General features: G+C 37.8%; 1 protein-coding gene across 1 annotated transcript in view; it reads right to left on the bottom strand.

Annotated features, from left to right (window-relative positions):
* Positions 1-14783, bottom strand: part of LOC113228264 — a 74986-nt gene that overhangs the window by 25363 nt on the left and 34840 nt on the right. The window contains exons 4-7 of the mRNA XM_026461530.1: positions 13746-13897; positions 11686-11793; positions 786-937; positions 108-262 (exon numbers count right to left, since the gene is read on the bottom strand). Coding sequence (XP_026317315.1) covers positions 108-262; positions 786-937; positions 11686-11793; positions 13746-13897 — 567 coding nt within the window. The remainder of the gene's footprint in view (positions 1-107; positions 263-785; positions 938-11685; positions 11794-13745; positions 13898-14783) is intronic.

The following is a 14783-nucleotide window of genomic DNA, read 5'->3' as shown; positions in this document are numbered from 1 at the left end:
ATATATATATAATATTAATACACTACGCCATTAACCTGCCATCGAAGAACAGAATACCAAAAAATTGCAATGGCAGTTGAATAGTATCTCGATGGCTAGCCACTGACGAACGATTACTCCAGATTGGTCTAGTGCGAGATGAGGACTTACAAGTCTTTCAGAAATGTGCGAGGTAGCTAGGTGGTGCGAGGATGAGTAGCGGACTCTTTTCAGCTGTGCGCGACTGGGGTGAGCGGAGGCGATGGCCAGCGAGCTCGCGTACCTCACACGTTCCTCGCTCACATCTCTCACTTTTTTAAATAAAGATAAGATAAATAGGCACTAGATAAATTTAATAAATAATATTTAGCTCTGCTAGCCCCTTATCCACCAGACCTGCGCTAAGCGAGGCTAGGAAAATGAAATGATCCTATTCAAATCAGCGTCACAGCCTTTTCTCGCCAGTGCCTTTTCTCGGCGGTGACATTAGCTGAGTGAATCCTTTTACATACGTCACAGCTGCACACATGACATCTACTTAGTACACAATAGTGTTGAAAACTTAATGTTTTTGCTTTGTTGTCACTTCATTACCGATTATTCAGATTTTATTTTTATTAATTCTTTTTGTTATTCTATTTTATTTTTGTTTAAATTTAGCTTTATCTTTTTTTTATCTTTCTTTCTGTGTATTTTTTGTGTTGTGACGTTTTGTAATAAATGGTTAAAACACCGCCAAGCCACCTCGCACATCTCTGGTGGAAACGCAGCCTTAGAAGGGTTTTCTGGACCTTTTCTCCACTTACCTCCAATACACGATCACAACTACCACAGCAGCTAGCAAGGCGAGTGGCAGCACAGCCAAGAGCGCTGCGGTGCTGACGCCGCGGGCTGCCGCGCGCATATCACCCGGCGTCAGCGGTGACGACTGCGCGGCACATAACTCGCTCGAAACTTCCTGTAAATTGTAAGGAAGAATAACCACTTATAATACGCTAATTATTTACCTTACAATTACAGGTACACTGAACTGTATTTTATAAACTAAAGTAAGTTTTTCCAAAGGTGCACGAAAGGGAGGCTCTGTTGCGAATCACGCGATGATCAATCATTTACTGAGTACACGAACTTCACCCAATTTTTGTATTGTGGTAACACTGCTTTGCCTTTGCTAACTTGCTATTTTGACACGGAGTAACGTCAATGGCAATGGCGGGAACCGAGTGCACTTCAGTTTGATTAATTATTTAATTTAATATTTTAAGAACCTACGTTTATATCCTGCTGTTTATGTACAATTCACTTTGCTACACCCCGACGGGGTATGTTTGTACTTAGTATGTAATGCTTGTACCAACATTATTTGCAATAAATAAATAAAATAAATAAAATAAACCTAAAAATATGGGTGTGTAAGTGAATGTACACTAAGAGATAAACAATTGCTAAATCCCTCTATGTACCGTTTAACATTACAACATGTATAGACATATTGGAAAGACACACATCTAACTTAATTGTCGAGTTTGATATTGTAACAATACATGTTCTACGTTGGGCGCAATATAAGTTTCCGTAACGAATAAAAAAAAATATATAAATGGTCAGAAATTAACTTATTGTTTCTCAAAATATTCTACGTTAGCGTTAATGCACTTTTTTATAAGAATGAACCAATTTTGAAAACATTTATGCCACTCCTCCGTGTCAATCTCTGAAACATATTTTTCATACTCTTCGAGGCAGTTGATGATAAAAATCGTTGACCCCGTAACTAATTCTTAATTTTTGGAAATAATAAAAGTCACAAGGTGCCAGATCGGGACTGTACGCGGGATGGCTCATAAGGTCAACGTTGTTCACCTTCAAAAATTCATTTGTCTGTCTGGCCGTGTGAGAACTGGCATTATCCTGGTGCAAGATGATACGGCGTTTACGGTTCGTTTTACGGAGTTTGTCAATAATTTCCGGCATAGAAATGGTCTTGTACCGATCACTATTGACGGTACAACGATTCTCCAAAGCAACAGAAGCCACGTATCCAGTTTTATTAAAAAAAGAAGCAATCGTCCGCTTGGAGGCACAACCGCTCATCTCGAAAGACCCATACGCTCAATTGCTGCTTTGTTTTGGGATCGTAACTATAAATCCATGTTTCGTCACTTGTTACTATGTCCCACACCAAATTTGACGCCCGTTCGTTGAATCTGGTAAGCATGGCGTTGCACCAAGGACGCGATCCGTTCGGATCCCACAGTGTGGGATGTAGACAACCAATTTCTAAAATGACGTTACAATGTAAAAACAAGTGACAGTCAGATGAAACAAACTGTATTCTACAGCCAAAGAGTTCCATTTTCAAATATTGTAATTACTTTTTAAATATTGTTTATGTAAGTGGCCAGTTCCGGAAACTTACAGAGCGCCCTATGTACGGCTATAAATTTGCGACGTGCTGACTCGACCCGCAGCAGGACTAGCCTCATTGATGCTTACGACTGTGGGCGCCTTTTGTTGGCATCAATCGGGTCGGTAGTAGGTGGCAGGTACGCTTGCACCGGGATTACTAGCCATCGAAGTTTAACCCACTTGGGTCAGTGGTTGGACAAAAGGGGAGGCTGGAGGTCCACTCGGGGCACCTCTCACGGTGTCCCGCCCCAGTACAAGGATGAGATGTGCTGGGGGTTTATACGCGACATACGAGGCGCGACGACGTAGCTTTCCTTACTTGTAAGTCTGGCGTATCCTAGACAACAATCAACGAGTACCTTACACAAGCCTTATAGTGTACGCCGTCGATACGATAAGAAGGGTTTCCAAATACTGCTACTTCATTGCTATGCGGTTAAATATCTGCGGTAAAGAACGGCGTTTGTGCGAGTAAGCGGCGTGACGTTGCAGCGTAAGTTAGTGATTGCATGTAAGTGTTTCTTGTTTATGTCTCAGTGTGTGTTAGTTGCCTGAGGTAGAATCGAAGGAGAAAGCGGTGCAGAGGATACAACCGGTTTTATATTTATATATTAAAGATATTTATTTATAACATTACTTTAAAACAGAAAAAATCCTTTGATCTGATTGAACCAGTGTCTATTGCCATGCCGAGGCAATCACTCTTAACAAACATTTTTTTTATGATATCAAGTTACGGGACGAATAAGTCGTGCGCCTGATGGTAAGCTACACGCTTGTCCATAACAGTTGCTGTGCGACTCAGAGCTTTAAATCGCAAAGATATGAGGGGCACTGCCACTGCGCCTGTCACCATTGACAATTTCCTTGTGTAACACAACCCCACGACCAATCCAGTCTTACTTTGTGTTGTTCGATGGAGGAATTTTTCTTCGTATTGATCGACCTTAGAATAACAAACTAGTGGAGCTCACAAAAAAATATATGAATATCATTGTAGTAAAGCATCATGATATTCAATTTTTTTTTTTAATAAAGAACTACAGTGGAACTCAGACAACTACCCGATGACTCACGTATTAGAGTAGATTTTTTTTGCTTGACATATTTCAAACCAATCTGGGTCATTAATCAGGCCGTGACTCGACGAAAACGCCGCGGAAGTTCACGATGAAGGACCACGGACCACTTCGAAACACGTTCAGGAAAAAAAATACTATTTTCAAATTAATTTCCCGAAATACAAAAATGATAAGCTCAGTACTAAAAAACTGACCTCAAAAGTTCATGGAATTACACTTGTGTGCCCGGTTTTATTGAAATCGGTTACCGGAAAGTGCTCGAAACCGGGTTCATCTCATAGTTTGCCACTTTAAAGGTGAACTATTTTCTTCCAATTGTAACAATTAAATAAAGTCTTTTCTTTAAATAGGCCCTCTACTGAAGTACCCTCTTTCCAACAATAAAAGAATCATCGCGTAACACGCATACAAAAAAAATACAAGCGAATTGAGAACCTCCTCCTTTTTTAAAGTCGGTTAACAAACAAAACACACACATGACAATTTTTTTTAACGCACACACTCAACTTATCCCCGCACTAGTGAAACCCTGTCTCGCGGGTGCCATGGAAACACACATAGACAACCAAAAATGACACCCAAACTCACGAGAGAAATAAATGTAGGCCATACAAATATTTCTCCCAGCCCGGGAAACGAACCTGGGACCTCTGCCTCAGCCACAGAGGCAGTTAAATACCATAGTATTATCTCAAAAATTGCGTTTTATATTTTATTTTATTCTCAAAAACTGCATTGTATGTATGTCATTCGCATACGAGTCAGATCCCATACGATTTAATTGCAAAATGGCTGGACAACACTCTCCTCAAACCTGAAATGTTACTTACGGTTTTATTACCAAGGTAGCAAAACTCCTGGGAAATAATGTCTAAGATCACTCTCACTGTTCAAACTTTAGAAGGTTCTTTTTCTAAATTGGTTCTATAAAGGAAAATAACATAACACCTTTATCATAATGCACATAGGAGCTAAGAGATCGTTATAATCGGTGTAAAATATAGAAATTTACTTACACACATTACTATTACAAATTATTAGGGTTTCACACTATTAGAATTAGCAAAAACATATAAAAATCACAACAAGGAAATGTGTGGCTTCAATAGACGTCAATTTGTAAATGATACAATTTGAATGATTTTCCCTGTACATAATATGCTTGATTGTTATGAATACATAACACAAGGCAGATCGATATTAAATACTAGCTATCTACTACGACTTTGTTCGCGAATTAAACCCATCATCATAGATACACGCCATTTCTTTTTTCTTCTTTTTTTATTAAAAACATAAGTGCGCATTTGACCTCCATCTCATTTGATGAAAAGTGGCGATAAGGTCAACGATGGAGCCCACCTAAATGCCTGTTCACTCTCGCGTTGAAAAGGCAGTAATAATACCGTTCAGGGAACAAGTCTGCAGGCAGGGAATTCCACTCCATAGTCCCTCGCCATTTAAATGTGGAAGAGAAGCGCTTCGTAATCGTGCAATTCCTTTGCACATTTTTTTATTCTTTATTTTTAATGAAGAATGGAAACACAGCTGCGCGTTAGAGGCACCTTGTGGCTCTAGGACGTAACTATACCAAAATCGCTAATGACACCGCGTGTCGTATAGGACGCGTGACAGGTCTATCACTAAAATAAGTAAATAGTTATCCTAATAAATTTATATCGCCAAGGATAAGGATCTAAATCGTTAACCCTTAACTTATTTTCATTCTAAGCGTACACGGTGAAAATACGCCAAACCTTGTAGATAAGTCACCACTATCCGAACAAAATGTCCTTAGTGCTTTTCATCAATATGCCTAAAGCACCCTATAGACGATTCAATTTGCTTGTTAAATTTACCCTTCAAGCTTCGCATTTCGAAATCAAAGATCAAACCATTTTGACAAATTTGACCGGAGTTCAAACTCAGCCATCTCCTTATATAATCGTACCACTAAAATGAGTAATAAATAATACGGATAAAGCGTTGCTGGCATTAAATCGTTACTTAACGTTACGACCACAGATAAATATACTTATATAAGCATATTTACACATATAACACGTTGAGCAAAAATTCGACTTAATAATTGTTTTTTTATCATACCAAATGACGGGCCGAACAAGTCCTGCGCTTACCACCAAGGTAAGCGACACGCCTGTCCATAACAGTTGCAGTGCCACTCAGAGCTTTAAATCGCAAAGATATAATGGGCACTGCCACTGGCGCCTGTCACCATTGACAAGTTCCTTGTGTTACAGACCAATTCAGTCTTACTTTGTGTTGTTCGATCGAGGAGTTTTTCTTCGTATTGCTCGATCTTAGAATAACAAACTAGTGGAGCTCACAAAAAATATATGAATATCATTGTAGTAAAGCTTAAAGTTAATAGAAAACTACAGCGAAACTCAGACAACTACCCGGTAACTCACGTATTAAAGTCGATTTTTTTTTTGCTCGACATATCGACTGTGAACTGGCAACCGGTACTATCTTAATTTTGACAACTTTACAGGTGAAGAGAAAATTGTTTGCGTCATTTAAATAGCATCTGATTTATTAAATAAAAATACGTAGTTTTTAAATATGTTTGTTACACATACACTTCGTATTTTTATTTCATAAACCAGATGCTATATAAATGACGCAAACAATTTTTTTTCTTCATCGTGTTAAATTGTCAAAATTGAGATAGTACCGGTTGCCAGTTCACATTCGATATTTCGAACCAATCCTGCGCTTGGTGGTGAGCGTGTGTCGCTTACCACCAGGCGCAGGACTTGTTCATCCATAACAGTTACAATGCCACTCAGAGCTTTAAATCGCAAAGATTTGAGGGGCACTGCTACTGCGCCCGTCGCATGAGTAGAGAAGTTCCATGTGCCTGTAATTTCACCAGCATCCTTCAAAACCGGAACACAGTAATGCTCTCATTACTGCTTGGCGGCAGAAATAGGTAAGGTGGCACTGTTTCCCTGGACGAACTCATTCACAAGGAGCTCTACTGCTAGTGCTCAGTAAATATATTAATATGAGGTGTTAATTTATAATGAAAGATCGCTTCAATTAACAAGTCTTGCGCCTGATGGTAAGCTACACGCCTGGCCATAACAGTTACAGTGCTACTCAGAGCTTTAAATTGCAAAGATCTGAGGGGCATTGCCACTGCGCCCGTCACCCTGAGACGTAAGTTGACAAGTTCCATGTGCTTGTAATTTCCCCAAGTAATGTTTGGTTTATAAAGTGGAAATACCCTTCAAAGGATTCCATACGTAAAAATTCGAAAATTGTACTCAATTACAAACTCCAATTAGTTATGCTTATGATTCTTATGACGCATACTTAAGCACTGCTGCTTCCTTCCTCGTATTAAGACATTATATGTAGGCATTTTAGATGCCTGTTCATGTTAACAAGGTCAATTTACTTTTTGAATTATTTAATGTGCCAGACAATGACGCCTAATTACCTGGTCTCTAACTAGGGAATTCCGTGTACTAAGGGCAATTGAATTCACTCCGGAGCACTACTCAGAACACCCAAACCAGAATCAATTTAAAAAATGTAATTTCCCATATTGGTCCTATCCGGGAAGAGAACTCGAGCAACCTCATACAGCGCTCACAGTGCAAACCGTTGGACTAAATAGATCGAATAGATCGTCTGATATTCATCATCATACAAGATGTCAAAAAAGTCCAAACAAAGACCATAAAAAAACCAATTGAATTCACGAGGATTGTCCTCATACAAACGTCAGATGAATCACTTTTTTTATGTGAAACTGCTTTCGTGCTCGTTTAAAGAGTAACATCCTGCGATACAGTCTTTATCATCATCAGCTTGCAGGCGGACATGGGCCCAGCTAAATGGCGCGACGATCTGCACAGGGTGATTGGAGAACGGACCATATTATAGCTTTATTATAAGCATGCACTAATCATGTCCTGAATTGAACTGGAACGGTTCGTTTACATAGCGAAACTACCTGTTACTACTACTAACTATTTAAAAACTACGTATTTTTATTTAATAAATCAGATCCTATGTCATTGTAAATGACACAAACAATTTCCTAAACATTTCAAAAAACTCAAAGAAAGAAAAAGAAAGTCGTTGTAAACCAAATACAAAGATCCGACAAACAAGCACATAGAAAAATTCGTGAGGTCCGCTGGCTCGTTCCGTGCCTAGTTGGCATTTTTTCTAAGGCTTTTTTCTAAAAAAAGTAATTTTTTCTAAGTGGTCGCTCTTTGTATTAATAATTATAACAAACTAGTGGAGTAATTTCACAAAAAATAATTGAATATCAAAACAACTTTTATTCGATTTTAAATTTAATCAAAGAAAGAGTTTTGTCGGTTGGAAGTGTAAGGTGCTTAATATTTATGTAATCCCATAGATGCAATGATCACATCCGTGTGTAAATGGGCTATTCAGGTATTCTATCACTTTTGCACCGATACGACATCAGAAATCATTCGGCCACGTTGGCCTAGCGGTCAGAAACTTTCGTAGTTATTAGTTAGAATCGTAGTTACGTATGCCGACAACCATATTACAGTCCAATTACAGTCCTACCGCTTAACTGAGACAAGACATTCACAATTCAGACATCATTGGCAAAATTTTACATTTTGGCTTTTTTTGTTTGAAAGAGTGTACCTCAGTATTGGTCCCGTTAACTGCCTCTGTGGCCGAACGGTTACCATGCCAGACTGCCACGCAGAGTTCTCAGGTTCGATTCCCGGGCCGGGAGAAATATTTGTATGGCCTACATTTATTTCTCTCGTGAGTTTGGGTGTAATTTGTGGTTGTCTATATCAGGAGTTCCCAAACTTATTTTGTCTACTGCCCACTTTGAGAATAAATTATTTTTTAGCGCCCCCATTTTTTTACCTACTTAAAAACCACTATAACTTCAAATTAAATTAATTATCGTGAGCTATATTAGCGGAGATTAAACATTCTTTCTAAACGAGACTCTTACTATAGCCCGCAAGAGTTAACTTGAGACCTGAGCGCGGTAGGTAGTACACAACGGCGCTCAGGTTTCAAGATAACTCTTACAGGCTACACCTGCCAATGAGAATGTTTATTGAAACGCAACTTTATAGTATTCAGAGTATCTTTTATTCAAAATAAAACAAACATAATCGATTCTAATATAAAAACTAATGTGAAGGATGAATCTGACGCTGTTTAATAAGTTTGTCGATATCAGGTTCCAATTTACTCAATAACAGCCGCAAGTCACCACGTTCGGTAACATGCAAACGATTTCTCTTTTTAGTAAGCAGCGTTGTCGCAGCGCTAAAACCACGTTCAGACAAATATGACGATGGGAATGTTATCAAGAATCGTTGAACGATTGACCACAATCCAGAGTACAATTGCGGAAGCGGTTTTTGTAGCCAAAATTCTTGGTAGCCATTTTTGAACTTTTTTTATTTCCTCGTTTATTTTCAATTCTATAAGTTCTTCTTCCAGCTGAGATGATATTGCTATGTTGACATTTGAAAACGGATCCAACACCCAGTCTGGTATTTCCAAGTTCAAAATGTCCTGGTATCGTTCGGTGAAGTCAATGTGGAGGTTTTCCAAATGTTGGCAGTAAGCTAACAAGTCGTCGTTACTGCAGAATACTGATAAATTCGAAAAATTGTGAAACTCACGTCTTCCCATGTTCTTTTTGTGTAGAAGCAGTTTGGCTGCGAAAGCAGCAACGACATTTTTTGTTTAAATTAAATTTAGTTCATCGCCTTGCAGTTGGAGATTCATGTCGTTGAACAATTTACACAGGTCTGTCATGTAAGCTATATCATTCTTTGATGTAATGAGCTTGTTGCTCAATTCTGTATCTTTAGTTTCCAAGAACTTTATCACATAGTCAAACAGGTTGTAAAATCGAGTCAGACAATTGCCTCTTGATAGCCAACGAACTTCAGTATGAAACAACAAACGGTTGAAATCTTCGTCATTAGTAACACAAAGCTGATGAAATAATCTATCATTAAAAGAGCTGTTACGGATTTTATTGACATATTGCAGTAATTGAAATAGTCATTTACTTAAATTTCTAGCAACCAAATGTTTTCTATGAATAACGCAATGTACAGCAAGGACATCTGGAATTATATTTTTTAAGTACGCTGTGACGCCTTTATGGCACCCTGTCATAGCCGTAGACCGCCATCCGTAGCAACTGATATAATATTTTTCAAGGGAATCTCTTTCTCATCACAAAACTTTTCCAATGTATTGAATATGGTTTCGCCTTTTGTATCGGTCTCTAAATTTCTAGCAAACAGTACTTCTTCACATATTTTCTCATCTTTAATAAACCTCACGTAAGACAGCAACAATGCTTCATTAGTTGGTAAAGTGAACCTGTCGAGCTGCATTGAGAATTGACTAGTCCTCAGATGATTGCACAATGATTCTTCAATGTTTTCAGCTAATTCATCAATTCGTCTTTGCACAGAATTATTACTCAAAGGAATTTTTCAGATAATATCTGCGGCCGGTTTATGAAGCACAGTAGTTATTACTTGCTTTATTGCTGGCAAAATTACCTCTTCTCCGATGTTGTGTGGTTTGCCTTTATTTGAGCAATTAACAAAGAGATATTGTATGAAACTCGAAGTCCGTCGTTATCTTGCTTAGCAGCCGCCGAAAAGAGTTTTGCTACACTTGGCTGAGCATTATGCTTCTTCTCTAGGTCTTGAAAATATGCTACGTTCTTGTCTTTCTTATCTGGATGCATTTTATTCAAATGATCTTGCAGTCTTGAAGGCTTCATTGCTTCATTCGAAAATGTTTTTAGACATAGAAGGCACAAAGGCGACGATGGTTTTGTGGGATTTTCAATGAATCCGAATTTAATATATTCCGTACAGTATTGCCGTCTCTTCTTTTTTACTTCCGACATTGTTTTGTTTTGAGAAATACGTAAGTAAGTGTTGAACTTAAGTACTTATCTATTACGCGCGAAACCGCAAATGAAAATAAAATAAATATTACGTTGTTTATATAAGCATTGCATAAGCAACAAACACAGACAGGAATAAGACAAACATGCATAAACTCGTTTATCTCATTCGACGCTCAATCGTACTCAACTAGTAAGAACAAATATTCTATGAACCAGCCGATTGGTACAGGAATGCACAAATCGGGTTATTTAACAAAAACTGGTTAAAATACGATTGCCCGCGGTCTATTATATACGAAAATAACCTATCTAGGAATACTAATAACTATTAAAATGCGAAACTGTGCCTGTTGCCTTTTTATTTGTTTGTTTGTGTCTACTATCATTTCGAAACGGAGCGACCGACTGACATGATTTTTACTTTATTTATTCAATAAAACAGGACAGATATATGATCTACATGGAGAGAAATATCGAACCAAGTTAGTTTGAGCAATCCCTTAATTAATAGTACCTGATGTTCACAAGTTGTAGTCGAGAGTCGACAGCTCAGTCGGTGTCTTAGGGTCGTATTCCAGAACTCTACTCAATTGTCAAGTCAGGATTTGAGCAGACTTGAATATGATTTCAAACACTGGAAATACGACCCTAATGGCAAGGACTTGAGTATGATTTCTAGTGCTTTCAATTATACTCAAGTCCTGACTAATTATACTCAAGTCAGGACTTGAGTATTGCAGTTTCTTTCCCCTCCAACGCCTGCAGCGCCCATAAGGAGGCGTTATCGCCCACTTTGGGAAAGGTTGGTCTATATGTATGTCCATGGCACCCGCGACACAGGGCTTCCCTAGTGCAGGGCTATATTGAGTGTGTGCATTATTATTATTATTATTATTTAAAATTGAAGAAAATATTCCACCTCTAAGGGTGGCAAACTAGGGACTGAATTCGGTTTCGCGCACTTTCTGGTAACCGATCAATAAAACTTAGCAAATAGATGTAATTCCACGATATTTTGAGGTCGGTTTCTTAGTACTGTGTACTGAGATTATGCAATGAACTTGTTATTGAATATCGTCAAAAAAATCTGTTGAAATTATCCCTTGTGCAGCGCGACATAACTGTTACGTAAATTATCACTCGTCCCACACCGCGCAGCTACCTCTGGAACCGACTCAGTTAACCGATAGGCCATAGGAATGTAGTTAGATATGGATCCGATGTCGTACATAGTTCCTGGAACTATTGCGATCATATGTTTACTTTGTTGGCAAAAATTACCTCCGGCGGAGCTTCAGAGCCGTTGATAGATACGTTGTTCCGTGCGACTGACAGCGTGACAGCGTAAATCCTCACCTCGTACTGAGTCACGTTAGATAGATTCACAGTCTGAAACAAATATAATATGTACTCATATATCAAATATCACTGTATCTTAAGTGTGAAACACACATAGAGCGGGTGCGGTCTTATAGAAAAATTAATTATTAGCTTTATTTTTTTTCACTAATTTAGTAAATGCAAGAACAGTCCCAACCGCGAAAATTATTGAGTGGAGGTAGTGCTGGACCCCTTTGTACCATTACCGGTGTAGTGCTTAGGGAATGGAAAAAAATAAAGGAAGTGTGACCACAATGAAATTTAAAAAAAAGTAAATCTTGTACAGCTAAGTAGAGAATTACTGTATGTTCTCATACATTCTTCGATGAAACTCTGCGCACGCGGTGATTTAACTTAAATACGTAATTCACATTTTATTTTACGTAGTACGTTACCAACTGGCCACCGATACACTACATCAAGGAAAGATTTGTCACCGTAACATCTGTATTCTACGTATACGAATATACTTCTACTATTTTCTTTGCAAATCTTTTTCTGCGTACTACCACTACAATCCACATATCGATTGTAAACTGGCAATCGGTACTATCTCAATTTTGACAACTTAACAAGATGAAGAAAAAATGTTTGTCATTTAAATAGCATCCGGTTTATTAAATAAAATTACGTAGTTTTTAGATATTTTTATTACACATCTGTGTATGTACGCTACGTATTTTTAATTAATAAATTAGATGCTATATATCAATGATTTTTTCTTCATACTTTAAAGTTGTTAAAATTGAGATAGTACCGGTTACCTGTTCACAGTCTATATATCACACTCTAAGATGGCCCAAACAATTTACCACGGTAGAATTTTTGTTCTTGTAATCTAATGCTTTGAGAGTCGGTACAGAAGAGAAAAATTTCCCTACGCTCGCCAGTTTTACTTCCTTTCCATGTTAAACCTAAAAAAAAATGAAAAGCACGCGTGGACGCGGACCGTCGTCATAGCTCCTCCTATTCGCAATGTTTTATCTGGCTTTTGTAAAAACGTAAAAGACTAAAAGACACTAAGGCGACATAAACTGCAGCTTCCACATGTAAAATATCTAATTGTTAAATTATTTTAGTTAGTATTATTACGACTCAGACTCACGTCATTCTTATCATTAATTTTGTTATTTTAAATTGTTTTAAAAGCACACTGTATACATTTTTAATAGTACTATAATTTTATTCTTATTTTAATTAGGTTTTGCTGTTCAAATTTTTTTAAATAACTTTTATTTATTTGTTATTTCTATTCTATTTTGTTAATCGTGTTATTTGAGACCAGACGCGATTAATTACCTTATATTATGGAATGTCTTTGTTCCAACTTTGGTTTTTCTTGCGGACATGATAGTATAATTACACGATAAAATAATTATTTTAAATTTGTTATGAATTTTCGCAGGTTTTTACGCGATGATTTTTACTTCATAACAGTACTAAATGATAGTTTCAAATGTCTAAGAATTTACCTTTACCATGATTTCACAATGTCAATAGCAGCAAGCGACTACACTAATATGATAAATCATACAGTGGACCGGGGAAGAAGTAAAATTTATGAATATTGGTATAATGTTTTATTTTTGTTATTTATTATCAATTGACGGTAAAAATACTGACCATGAAATACAGTGAGAGATGTCTGTGCCAAAGCGAAACATGCACTTTTTTTTGCATTTGCAAACATTCGCTTATAAAGGCCTCATGAATAACGTCATTCCTGAATATTATTACAATGGAAAATTATTAGCGATCAAACTACACAAAAACATGTGCATATTTGATCAAAATTAGCATGGAATGAATTAAATGTGCACATCCGATTGTTTTCAAGAATTTCTATTAAACTATTGTACCGACATTTGAAAGTATAGGTTTTCTTTAAAATGTGCAAAACATTTTTAGTAAGTTTGATCGATTTGATGTTTGAAACTTAATTATTTAGTTCTCAAACTTACCACCATTATTGTGGTCTCGATATCGTTTTTATTGGTGGGCAGCGTGAGTCTTGTTCTGGGCTGAAGTTCTGGAATCTTCCGCAGCGTCACTATGTACTGGTCTATAGAATTATTGTACTGGAGTGGTTGGCGCCATTGAAGAAAGAGAATGCCTGAAAAGATATGAGTTCATATGATTAATAAATAGGTAAAGGAAAGGTGTTTCTTTTTTTCGGGCTTTTCTTACTTGACTTAGTAGAGTAGAGGTACTGACGTGATTGCGTTTTCTTGTACTGTGCCATTGACTTACAAATAAATGGACGACGGGTCTAATACAAAAACCACGAAAAAAATGTCCCAAGTCAACCTATTTAAACGTAGTGACATGTAAAGGAATATGAAAAAGCTAAAACGTTGAATTTAAATTGTAATGTCATCGCAGTACTGTCTAATTTTGCTTGCTTCGCTGTCAGTCGAACAAACGAAGCCTAAAGCGTGAATGACGCTCTGTATACGATTTTAACGCCCTATAAGTTCGGACACTTTTTAGCGCAGACCCGACGTCCATATAATTGTAAGTCAATGTACTGTGCCCATATTCCAAGTACAAAAATTGACAGAAAACACATTAGGCCCGGCGGGCGCCCACTGACGGGACGACTCGGCAAAGTATTTTTAATGACGAAAGGTAGAAACACCTTAAAGTTATTACAGTTGAAACTCTAATGATAATAGTCGTAACTACAAAAGCAAATTTGCGATATGCTAAGGGATACCGAACCGTCCGCCTTCGGAATGTCTCGGCAGCCTTGGGAATGTTTCGGAAGGCCGAATGCGACTATCTGTACGAGGGGCAAGGGAAGGCACGGCTGGATTGATCTGAAGAGAGACCAGTCGCGAGCACGCGTCGTACCTAGGGATCTGCGGCATAATTGCCATCAGTGTGCGCTTGCCCACTGATCCCCTGCCAAATCCCGTCAGTGCGCGCCAGGCGTAATATTCAATTTACATTGTTGCGTGGCGGAATGTAAGCGAATATTTATAACGAAACTGTACACC

Source organism: Hyposmocoma kahamanoa, unplaced genomic scaffold (assembly GCF_003589595.1).
Source record: "Hyposmocoma kahamanoa isolate Upper Pololo Valley unplaced genomic scaffold, ASM358959v1 224, whole genome shotgun sequence".
Classification (NCBI taxonomy): domain Eukaryota; kingdom Metazoa; phylum Arthropoda; class Insecta; order Lepidoptera; family Cosmopterigidae; genus Hyposmocoma; species Hyposmocoma kahamanoa.
The sequence above is the reverse complement of the archived record's forward strand: the minus strand, read 5'-3'. Positions and strand labels throughout refer to the sequence as shown.